This window comes from Ascaphus truei, chromosome 8 (genome assembly GCF_040206685.1).
Source record: "Ascaphus truei isolate aAscTru1 chromosome 8, aAscTru1.hap1, whole genome shotgun sequence".
Lineage (NCBI taxonomy): Eukaryota > Metazoa > Chordata > Amphibia > Anura > Ascaphidae > Ascaphus > Ascaphus truei.
The window spans coordinates 82,444,001-82,456,331 of NC_134490.1; the positions used below are offsets into that span (position 1 = coordinate 82,444,001).

A 12,331-nucleotide genomic window follows, 5' to 3' on the forward strand; every position below is an offset into this window, starting at 1 on the left:
ACAGCGTTGGATTCTGGGTAGTGACAAGCAAATGAGCACACAGTGTCATTTTTTGCTTCTTATCCATTTTCACATGGATCCCTATAAGTTTATGCCTGCCGTATTACACAGATTTTCCAGCACCACCTGGGTTAAAGAAGTGAGTAAACCGTATAAGGGTTCACCTGACTAATGGACATATCCACCCAAACATTGTGCGTTTCCTTATCTGCAAAATAAAAAACACAGTTGAACGTCACTTTGAAGTCCTCTTCCACAAGGAGTGCGTGGGAGTCCTTTCTACCAACTATTTGGTCATTCTACAGAGTCTGAAGTTGCCGTCCTGGTCGTTTTCGGACGGAAATCCCAATTGACTTTAGTGGGGATTTTCAGCCTAAAACAACCTAAATGGCCACTTCAGACATAATATATTACCACTTTGGGCTCTTCCCAAGGGAGGCTGTTGTGTTACCGTCACCTTGCCAAATTAGCCAGTGAAATCGTTGCTGCTAAATTGTACAGTAAACCCCCCATATTTCCTGACTTCTCTGCAACTGTTGGCTTTTTTAATCAAGTGTTGTATAGTATCATGTTCCTTTGCCAGCCAATCATTATTCAGTAGCTAACTTTTTCCCTGGGTTTCTGTTTTTTTGGGGGGCTGCTGTTTTAATAAAAGGATTTTGTAACAAGGATTTTGTAACTTGTTTTCTGAATGTTAAATACTTCACGTTCAAGTCGATCGAACTTTTTATTTTTTGCAAAAACTCCAAGACCTTGCAAACACATCACTTTTTCCCTTTTTATTTTGCATATGAAATAAATGATAACAATAAGCGTTACTCTTATTTGTTTATTTCTTGAAAGTTCCTATGACTTTACAGGGCAGTATATGCAAATGGCAGCATAATCCCACAATTTATTCCAAAAACACTTTTGAGACATTATTGTATAGAAAATACTATGCCTTATTAGATATACAGTACATTTAATTTTATCAAATCTATAGAAGTAAAATATATTTGATCATTGTGTTGAAGTATATTTCAACTTGATATGTAAAGGACACACTATACTTTATAGTATTAACAGTGCCACAGTGTTACATTGGCGAGTTGTCACTTATTGTTTGACAATGTGGGATGTAGCTTTAAACATACTACAGGCATACCCCGCTTTAAGGACACTCACTTTAAGTACACTCGCGAGTAAGTACATTTCGCTCAATAGGCAAACAGCAGCTCACGCATGCGCCTGTCAGCACGTCCTGAACAGCATTACTGATTCCCTACCTGTACCGAAGCTGTGCGCATGCGGGGAGACTATAGAGCCTATTACATATGCGTTTTTACATAAGTTATGCACGTATATGACGATTGCATTACAGTACAAGCATCGATAAGTGGGAAAAAGGTACTGCTTCACTTTAAGTACATTTTCGCTTTACATACATGCTCCGGTCCCATTGCGTACGTTAATGCGGGGTATGCCTGTACTCTATATTACTTCTTGGTGTATACCAAGGGTGGCCAACTCCAGTCCTCAAGGGCCACAAACAGGTCAGAGTTTCAGGATATCCCTGCTTCTGCACAGGTGGCAGAGCGTCACTACGGAACGTCTCAAGTCCCAGCTTGCAGCTCAAAACACTTTTTTTTTTTTTGGAGCTGCCAGCTGGTGCTTTGTACGTTCCGTAGTGACGCTTTGGCGGCCATCTTTGTATGTGATTCCCTGTGATTTAAAGACGAGGATCCAGGGAGCTCCTTTCTAGTTCACCACATCTTTTTAACCTTTGCTTGATGGATTTGCGCCACTGAATTGCTTGACATATACATGTGTACGTGATGTACATTCCATGTTTATATTGTAGTTAGTATGTGGCACTTGACAGATAATTTTTGCATTAATCTGGCCCTCAACTAAAAGTGTGGACACCCTGCTCTAGTGTAAACTGCCACGTGCAGAACTGTCAGTGTTTATTATATTGGCCTCCGTTAATGTGTTCTTATATTGTATATCAGCGGTGCGCAAACAGGGGGGAGCGAGACTTTTGGGGGGGGGGGTGCGGGCGGTTGCTGAGGTCCGGGCGCTCTTCCACCTAAATTAAATGCCGGGGGTCTGCACGAGGCCCCTGCAACCTCTACTTACCGAGATTCAGCCGGCTTCAGGACGCGTGACCATGGGAACGCGCCGTCGTGTGACGTCACGGTTGCCATGGTATCGTGGCATCAAATGACGCCACGGGTCACGTGACGCAGTATGTTATACGCAGTATAACGTTGCACCATCATCTGGTGACGACGTTGCGACTTTGTTTGTGACCCGGCAGCCATTTTGTAGTTTTGTGTCAAAACCAGTGCGTAAAAACAACAAATATCTCAGGAACGTGGTGGGCCGCGGAGGTCAGGGGACCTCACAGATCAGCTCAGAGGGTCCGTCCGGTTCAGGTTAGGTTAAAAAAACAGTTGATAAATGCTTAAAAAACATTCTCGTTTATACAGATGGCCTTAGAAAGGTGAAAAAGCTCAGAGCAGATGAAGATGAAAATGATGAAGACAGAGACTATCACAGAAGCGATCCACAAATTGCCATCTGTCTTGATTGTTTACGTAACAATGGCCAGTCTGGTGATAATGTAGTAAAGGTAAGTGCAGTATTTTAAAATCAAAATCTTCTGTTCATAACAGTAAGGCCTCGGGCATGCTGACCCGTGCTGAGGCGCGCTTCTGCTCGGCAGTGAGCCCCTGCAGCCACAATGAGAGCGGCTTTAGCAGGGGCTCGCGCACGCTTCCGCAAGCGTGCGGAAGCGTAGGTCTTACCAATTTTTTTGTTTTTCGCGCTCATGGGAGCGCAGGGCCGGTCACGTGAGCGGTTCGCCCAATGAGGGCGAACCAGCTCCGTGACGTCACAGGCCCGCCCCCCCGACACGCCCACGGGCGGCGCGTGAACTAAGGCCAGGGAAAGCACCCGCTTTCCCTCAGCCTCCGCACGCCTCCGCACGCCTCCGCACGGCTGCAGTCACCATGGACTCAGCCTAAGGTGCATCAAAGTGAACAAATTATTAACACTATAATAGAAGTGTTCACAAGGCCATACCTGTAAACATGGGTGTGCATGATGTTGCTAAGGGCTGTCTATGAATTAATAATACTGTAAATGCTTTTGTACAAGGCCGCTGACAGCTTTACTGGGCCCAGGACTAGAGTCTACACCCGGGCCTCGGGTTGTTAAGCGGTGGGGTGATTGTCAGTGCTGACACCTGCTGCAGGGGGAGGAAGGGGGGTCCATGCCATAACTGTCAGCTCTCACCCGTCGGCAGCCCTGTGTTTGTCCTCTCCACTTCCCGTCCTTCTTTTCCCCTCTATCTCTCCCCCCTCTCTCTCTTCCAATCCCCCATATTTCCTCTCTCTCTCTCTCTTTCTCATTCTTTCCCCCCTTTTTCTCTGGTTTTCCTCCCTCTCTTTCTGTTTTTTCCCCTTCTGTCTTTCCCCCCTCTAGCTCGCTCTCTCTCCTCTCCGTCTCCATTCTCCCCTCCCCCTCTCCATTCTCTCTCCTCCACCCTCTCCATTCCCTCTTTTCCCCCTCTCCATTCTCTCTCCTCCCCTTTTCCATTCTCTATCCCCTTCTCTCTCTCACTACCTGAGGCGCGGGGGGAGGAGTGGGGTCTGTGCGGGCCCTACCTGGTGGCTAGGTAGAGGTCCACCCCGGTGGCCTCTTAGTGGAAGTTGTGCCCTCACTTGTGGCAGGGCCTAACTTCTATTTTTGTACCACTGGGACGGGTCCTCTTCCACCACCGGACCCGTGACAGATGTCCCTGTGCCCCCTCCCCCATTGGCGATCCCGATAACGTAGACGCAGTTTGTGAAATGCATCTCTGAGAGGAATTAAAAAATATTGCAGGGCACTGATTGAATCTTTTGAATTTTCATACGATTTTCAATGGTCAACTGTCCTAAAGAATAATTATGAACTAAAAACCACCACGACTCATTTTTTTCCCATTAATCTATAAACACAGTATAAACAGATATAACAGGACGAAGGAAGTGTTCACAAGAGCGTTTCAGTTTAAAGCAAGGAGTACTTTATTGTAACACACGTGCCATACACAAAGAGCAGTCTAGAGTGGCCAAAGCTAAGCCACGTTCGCGTTTCGTGACCTGCGTCACTTTGTCAGGGAGATAGCACAGAAACATACTTTACTACCTTATATACTGATTAATAATCATATATACTGTATCATTTCTTGAAACTTTGCTTGTGAACATTTCGCTGAATGGGCTGTAAGGTGTCTTCCGGCGCCGGGCGGTATTTATAGAATAGCTTAGTAAATATGGACCCAAGTCCCCTGGGCATATGATACCGTATGTTATTTCGTTGTGATATGGATGCCTTTACAGTCCTGTGTTTCCATGCAATATTGAGTTAAGATGAACTGCTAATATTCTCAGACTTTGAAGATAAGAAATAGGTATCAGAAACAATAGTAAAGAAAAAATGCCAAAGGATAAAGTTCAAAAGTTGTTTAGACCAAACATATTTATGTAAGAACACTTGATGCGTCATTTTGTTTTTGTGTTATATTTTCAATTGCGCCACTTTTTAGTTATATTTGTCTGTATCGTAATTATGAAAAACATTTTTCTCTGGGTAGCTCAGTTACTACTTATCGAATGGCAGATTCATATTATTAAGGCCCTTATTATTAATCTATTTGCTTCCCATTTTACATATTGGGAGGGAAGTAAACCATGATTAATGCAAAATTATTTCCTTTTGTAAATACCCTGTTACTTAATGTGCACATAAGCTTCGTATCTGAAGTGGTATTAGCGTAACACCCGTTAGTTTTTCTGGGACATATTGAGTGGAATTCATAAAAGTTGTTCCTATAAGTCTGCGGCCACGCTAGCGCTGAGCGAGCGACCCTTGCCGAGTTTAGTTTCTGCAATTTAAATTGTCCCGCTCACGCGGTGGCTCGCTCTCCCAAGCTTGGCGAGACAAAAAAAAGAAAGTTTGAAGCGTGCTCAAAAAGCTCCCAGTGCGCCCCCCCCCCCCCCCCACCACGCGCGCTTGCAAACTACACAGGACACCCGGCGCTCATGCTTGGAGAGCTTGTGATGTCACCGCTCTCGAGCATGAGCGCGGTCAGCGCTAGCGGGGCCGCAGCCTAATTCTAATGAGAGTTTACAAGCCTATCTGCCTCTCCTGGAATTTCCTATTCTCTGTAGCTAGCAGTGATCATTTCATTTTAATTCACAGTAAAGTAGAGGTAGCATATAGGCTGGATGCGTTGTTCCTGTTTAGAATATAATTTTTGATCCAGCCTGGAGTATATCTTTCTAGAATTCTGCAAGATGGCAATTAAGCAATTATTTTACAGCATAATCATAAATGTCTCCTCTATTTCAAATTAGTTGCGTCCATTTATTTTGAGTGTTTCTTCGAATAGGTTGGAAGTTTTGTTTATATTCTAATGTTTGTATAACTTTCTTTTTAGGGTTTGATGAAGAAATTCATCCGTTGTTCAACACGGGTAACAGTTGGGACTATTAAAAAGTTCTTAAGTTTAAAATTAAAGCTTCCAAGTGCGTATGAGGTAAGATCTCAGGACCTATGAACTGCTTCTAATAATGTGTTCTGTTAGATACAAAGAACTCGTCTTTCCAAGGCCCACACACAGGACCTCTGTTAGCAAATTTCTATATCTAGGTAGTTGGTAAACCTCACTGATGATTACATTTCATTGTATCCAAGTTGATTTATTGACAGGCTCTTAAAAAGTAAACCACCACTGTACAACCCTAGGAGAATGTATTCAGCATTTTACATGTTTACACCCGGAGAGGCCAACAATAAGTGCTGTATGTAGATCATCTGTCACCAGACTAGTATAGCTGAGAAGGTTCTGATGGTGCATTTTTAATATACTATAGTACTTAGGGTATCTTTCCCTAGGAGGAACTAGGGTTGGGCAATGTACCAGTATGATAGTAATACCATGATACCATCTGACGGTGTGCCAATGTGGGAGAGGATTTGTTACTGCGATATTACTATGGCGTCGGATTGTTGGTGTAAGAGGAGCACCTTTGAAGTTGCAGTACGTGTCTCACGGAGCTGCCAGAATCAGACACGCTGCTCCCTCCCTCCCTCCTCCCTTCCTTCTGGCACACTGTGCTTCTCACTGCAGGGAGGGAGGGAGAAAGGAGGGAGGAGGAGCGGCTTCTCACGGGAGGGAGAGAGGGCAGAGGAGGAGCTGCTTCTCACTGCAGGGAGGGAGAGAGGGCAGAGGAGGAGCTGCTTCTCACTGCAGGGAGGGAGGAGGAGCTGCTTCTCACGGGAGGGAGAGAGGGCAAAGGAGGAGCTGCTTCTCACTGCAGGGAGGGAGGAGGAGCTGCTTCTCACGGGAGGGAGAGAGGGCAAAGGAGGAGCTGCTTCTCACTGCAGGGAGGGAGGAGGAGCTGCTTCTCACTGCAGGGAGGGAGAGAGGGCAGAGGAGGAGCTGCTTCTCACTGCAGGGAGGGAGGAGGAGCTGCTTCTCACTGCAGGGAGGGAGGAGGAGCTGCTTCTCACTGCAGGGAGGAAGGAGGAGCTGCTTCTCACGGGAGGGAGAGAGGGCAAAGGAGGAGCTGCTTCTCACTGCAGGGAGGGAGGAGGAGCTGCTTCTCACTGCAGGGAGGGAGGAGGAGCTGCTTCTCACTGCAGGGAGGGAGGAGGAGCTGCTTCTCACGGGAGGGAGAGAGGGCAGAGGAGGAGCTGCTTCTCACGGCAGGGAGGGAGGAGGAGCTGCTTCTCACTGCAGGGAGGGAGAGAGGGCAGAGGAGGAGCTGCTTCTCACTGCAGGGAGGGAGGAGGAGCTGCTTCTCACTGCAGGGAGGGAGGAGGAGCTGCTTCTCACTGCAGGGAGGGAGGAGGAGCTGCTTCTCACGGGAGGGAGAGAGGGCAGAGGAGGAGCTGCTTCTCACTGCAGGGAGGGAGGAGGAGCTGCTTCTCACTGCAGGGAGGAAGAGAGGGCAGAGGAGGAGCTGCTTCTCACTGCAGGGAGGGAGGAGGAGCTGCTTCTCACTGCAGAGGCGGGGGAAGGGAGGGGGAGGAGCGTCTGTCACCTCAGTGAGAGAAGGCTGCAGGAAGAAAGCTAAACCCCTCTCCTCACTAGCTCTTAACCCTTTACCACCCTCACTCCATAGGCTCTTAACCCCTTCACCACTGTCTATATCCCTCTGTTTAAAAACACATTTAATTTATAACATGTTACAAATATCTAAGAATTAATATTTTATAAATGAAATGTGTTTTTAAATAGAGGGAGTATTTCAAGGTGAGAGTGATGGGATGAGGGGGATGTTAGGGAGATGGGAGCTGTGTAGGTGAGTGATGGGATGAGGGGGATGTTAGGGAGATGGGAGCAGTGTATGTGAGTGATAGGATGAGGGGGATATTAGGAAGATGGGAGCTGTGTAGGTGAGTGATGGGATGAGGGGGATGTTAGGGAGATGGGAGCAGTGTAGGTGAGTGATGGGATGAGGGGGATGTTAAGGAGATGGGAGCAGTGTAGGTGAGTGATGGGATGAGGGGGATGTTAGGGAGATAGGAGCAGTGTAGGTGAGTGATGGGATGAGGGGGATGTTAGGGAGATGGGAGCAGTGTAGGTGAGTGATGGGATGAGGGGGATGTTAGGAAGATGGGAGCAGTGTATGTGAATGATGGGATGAGGGGGATGTTAGGGAGATAGGAGCAGTGTAGGTGAGTGATGGGATGAGGGGGATGTTAGGGAGATGGGAGCAGTGTAGGTGAGTGATGGGATGAGGGGGATGTTGGGGTGATAGGAGCAGTGTATGTGAGTGATGGGATGAGGGGGATGTTGGGGTGATAGGAGCAGTGTAGGTGAGTGATGGGATGAGGGGGATGTTAGGGAGATGGGAGCAGTGTAGGTGAGTGATGGGATGAGGGGGATGTTAGGGAGATGGGAGCAGTGTATGTGAGTGATGGGATGAGGGGGATGTTGGGGTGATAGGAGCAGTGTATGTGAGTGATGGGATGAGGGGGATGTTAGGGAGATGGGAGCAGTGTATGTGAGTGATGGGATGAGGGGGATGGGAGCAGTGTAGGTGAGTGATGGGATGAGGGGGATGTTAGGGAGATGGGAGCAGTGTATGTGAGTGATGGGATGAGGGGGGTGTTAGGGTGATGGTAGTAGTGTAGGTGAGTGATGGGATGAGGGGTGGATAGATGATGGGGATATTGGGAAGATGGTAGGTGTAGGCAGTGTAGGTGAGTGATGGGATGAGGGGGATGTTAGGGTGATGGGAGCAGTGTAGGTGAGTGATAGGATGAGGGGGATGTTAGGGAGATGGGAGCAGTGTAGGTGAGTGATGGGATGACGGGGATGTTAGGGAGATGGGAGCAGTGTAGGTGAGTGATGGGATGAGGGGGATGTTAGGGAGATAGGAGCAGTGTAGGTAAGTGATGGGATGAGGGGGATGTTAGGGTGATGGGAGCAGTGTAGGTGAGTGATGGGATTAGGGGGGTGGGAGCAGTGTAGGTGAGTGATGGGATGAGGGGGATGTTAAGGAGATGGGAGCAGTGTAGGTGAGTGATGGGATGTTAGGGTGATGGGAGCAGTGTAGGTGAGTGATGGGATGACTGGGATGTTAGGGAGATGGGAGCAGTGTAGGTGAGTGATGGGATGAGGGGTGGATAGATGATGGGGATATTGGGAAGATGGTAGGTGTAGGCAGTGTAGGTGAGTGATGGGATGTTAGGGAGATGGGAGCAGTGTAGGTGAGTGATGGGATGAGGGGGATGTTAGGGTGATGGGAGCAGTGTATGTGAGTGATGGGATGAGGGGGATGTTAGGGAGATAGGAGCAGTGTAGGTAAGAGATATGATGACGGGGATGTTAGGGAGATAGGAGCAGTGTAGGTAAGTGATGGGATGAGGGGGATGTTAGGGTGATGGGAGCAGTGTAGGTGAGTGATGGGATTAGGGGGGTGGGAGCAGTGTAGGTGAGTGATGGGATGAGGGGGATGTTAAGGAGATGGGAGCAGTGTAGGTGAGTGATGGGATGAGGGGGATGTTAGGGTGATGGGAGCAGTGTAGGTGAGTGATGGGATGAGGGGGATGTTAGGGAGATGGGAGCAGTGTAGGTGAGTGATGGGATGACTGGGATGTTAGGGAGATGGGAGCAGTGTAGGTGAGTGATGGGATGAGGGGGATGTTAAGGAGATGGGAGCAGTGTAGGTGAGTGATGGGATGAGGGGGATGTTAGGGAGATAGGAGCAGTGTAGGTGAGTGATGGGATTAGGGGGGTGGGAGCAGTGTAGGTGAGTGATGGGATGAGGGGGATGTTAAGGAGATGGGAGCAGTGCAGGTGAGTGATGGGATGAGGGGGATGTTAAGGAGATGGGAGCAGTGTAGGTGAGTGATGGGATGAGGGGGATGTTAGGGAGATGGGAGCAGTGTAGGTGAGTGATGGGATGACTGGGATGTTAGGGAGATGGGAGCAGTGTAGGTGAGTGATGGGATGAGGGGGATGTTAAGGAGATGGGAGCAGTGTAGGTGAGTGATGGGATGAGGGGGATGTTAGGGAGATAGGAGCAGTGTAGGTGAGTGATGGGATGAGGGGGATGTTAGGGAGTTGGGAGCAGTGTAGGTGAGTGATGGGATGAGGGGGATGTTGGGGAGATGGGTGCAGTGTAGGTGAGTGATGGGATGAGGGGGATGTTAGGGAGATAGGAGCAGTGTAGGTGAGTGATGGGATGAGGGGGATGTTAGGGAGATGGGAGCAGTGTAGTTGAGTGATGGGATGAGGAGGGATGTTAGGGAGATGGGAGCAGTGTATGTGAGTGATGGGATGAGGGGGATGTTAGGGAGATGGGAGCAGTGTATGTGAGTGATGGGATGAGGGGGATGTTAGGGTGATCGGAGCAGTGTAGGTGAGTGATGGGATGAGGGGGATGTTAGGGAGATGGGAGCAGTGTATGTGAGTGATGGGATGAGGGGGATGGGAGCAGTGTAGGTGAGTGATGGGATGAGGGGGATGTTAGGGAGATGGGAGCAGTGTATGTGAGTGATGGGATGAGGGGGATGTTAGGGTGATGGTAGTAGTGTAGGTGAGTGATGGGATGAGGGGTGGATAGATGATGGGGATATTGGGAAGATGGTAGGTGTAGGCAGTGTAGGTGAGTGATAGGATGAGGGGGATGTTAGGGGGATGGGAGCAGTGTAGGTGAGTGATGGGATGAGGGGGATATTAGGGAGATGGGAGCAGTGTTGGTGAGTGATGGGATGAGGGGGATGTTAGGGAGATGGGAGCAGTGTATGTGAGTGATGGGATGAGGGGGATGGGAGCAGTGTAGGTGAGTGATGGGATGAGGGGGATGTTAGGGAGATATGGGAGCAGTGTATGTGAGTGATGGGATGAGGGGGATATTAGGGAGATGGGAGCAGTGTAGGTGAGTGATGGGATGAGGGGGATGTTAGGGAGATGGGAGCAGTGTAGGTGAGTGATGGGATGAGGGGGATGTTAGGGGGATGGGAGCAGTGTAGGTGAGTGATGGGATGAGGGGGATGTTAGGAAGATGGGAGCAGTGTAGGTAAGTGATGGGATGAGGGGGATGTTAGGGAGATGGGAGCAGTGTATGTGAATGATGGGATGAGGGGGATGTTAGGGAGATGGGAGCAGTGTAGGTGAGTGATGGGATGAGGAGGATGTAAGGGTGATGGTAGCAGTGTAGGTGAGTGATAGGATGAGGGGTGGATAGATGATGGGGATATTGGGAAGATGGTAGGTGTAGGCAGTGTAGGTGAGTGATGGGATGTTAGGGAGATGGGAGCAGTGTAGGTGAGTGATGGGATGTTAGGGAGATGGGAGCAGTGTAGGTAAGTGATGGGATGAGGGGGATGTTAGGGTGATGGGAGCAGTGTAGGTGAGTGATGGGATTAGGGGGGTGGGAGCAGTGTAGGTGAGTGATGGGATGAGGGGGATGTTAGGGTGATGGGAGCAGTGTAGGTGAGTGATGGGATGACTGGGATGTTAGGGAGATGGGAGCAGTGTAGGTGAGTGATGGGATGAGGGGGATGTTAAGGAGATGGGAGCAGTGTAGGTGAGTGATGGGATGAGGGGGATGTTAGGGAGATAGGAGCAGTGTAGGTGAGTGATGGGATGAGGGGGATGTTAGGGAGATGGGAGCAGTGTAGGTGAGTGATGGGATGAGGGGGATGTTGGGGAGATGGGTGCAGTGTAGGTGAGTGATGGGATGAGGGGGATGTTAGGGAGATAGGAGCAGTGTAGGTGAGTGATGGGATGAGGGGGATGTTAGGGAGATGGGAGCAGTGTAGTTGAGTGATGGGATGAGGAGGGATGTTAGGGAGATGGGAGCAGTGTATGTGAGTGATGGGATGAGGGGGATGTTAGGGAGATGGGAGCAGTGTATGTGAGTGATGGGATGAGGGGGATGTTAGGGTGATCGGAGCAGTGTAGGTGAGTGATGGGATGAGGGGGATGTTAGGGAGATGGGAGCAGTGTATGTGAGTGATGGGATGAGGGGGATGGGAGCAGTGTAGGTGAGTGATGGGATGAGGGGGATGTTAGGGAGATGGGAGCAGTGTATGTGAGTGATGGGATGAGGGGGATGTTAGGGTGATGGTAGTAGTGTAGGTGAGTGATGGGATGAGGGGTGGATAGATGATGGGGATATTGGGAAGATGGTAGGTGTAGGCAGTGTAGGTGAGTGATAGGATGAGGGGGATGTTAGGGGGATGGGAGCAGTGTAGGTGAGTGATGGGATGAGGGGGATATTAGGGAGATGGGAGCAGTGTTGGTGAGTGATCGGATGAGGGGGATGTTAGGGAGATGGGAGCAGTGTATGTGAGTGATGGGATGAGGGGGGTGGGAGCAGTGTAGGTGAGTGATGGGATGAGGGGGATGTTAGGGAGATATGGGAGCAGTGTATGTGAGTGATGGGATGAGGGGGATATTAGGGAGATGGGAGCAGTGTAGGTGAGTGATGGGATGAGGGGGATGTTAGGGAGATGGGAGCAGTGTAGGTGAGTGATGGGATGAGGGGGATGTTAGGGGGATGGGAGCAGTGTAGGTGAGTGATGGGATGAGGGGGATGTTAGGAAGATGGGAGCAGTGTAGGTAAGTGATGGGATGAGGGGGATGTTAGGGAGATGGGAGCAGTGTATGTGAATGATGGGATGAGGGGGATGTTAGGGAGATGGGAGCAGTGTAGGTGAGTGATGGGATGAGGGGGATGTAAGGGTGATGGTAGCAGTGTAGGTGAGTGATAGGATGAGGGGTGGATAGATGATGGGGATATTGGGAAGATGGTAGGTGTAGGCAGTGTAGGTG

At 49.4% G+C, this 12,331-nt stretch overlaps 1 protein-coding gene across 2 annotated transcripts in view; it reads left to right on the forward strand.

The window, feature by feature from the left end:
- Positions 1-12,331, forward strand: part of PCGF5 (polycomb group ring finger 5) — a 56,635-nt gene that overhangs the window by 26,119 nt on the left and 18,185 nt on the right. For both annotated transcript variants that reach the window (XM_075612857.1, XM_075612855.1), the window contains exons 6-7: positions 2,475-2,617; positions 5,474-5,572. In XM_075612857.1, the coding sequence (XP_075468972.1) occupies positions 2,475-2,617; positions 5,474-5,572 (242 nt within the window). The remainder of the gene's footprint in view (positions 1-2,474; positions 2,618-5,473; positions 5,573-12,331) is intronic.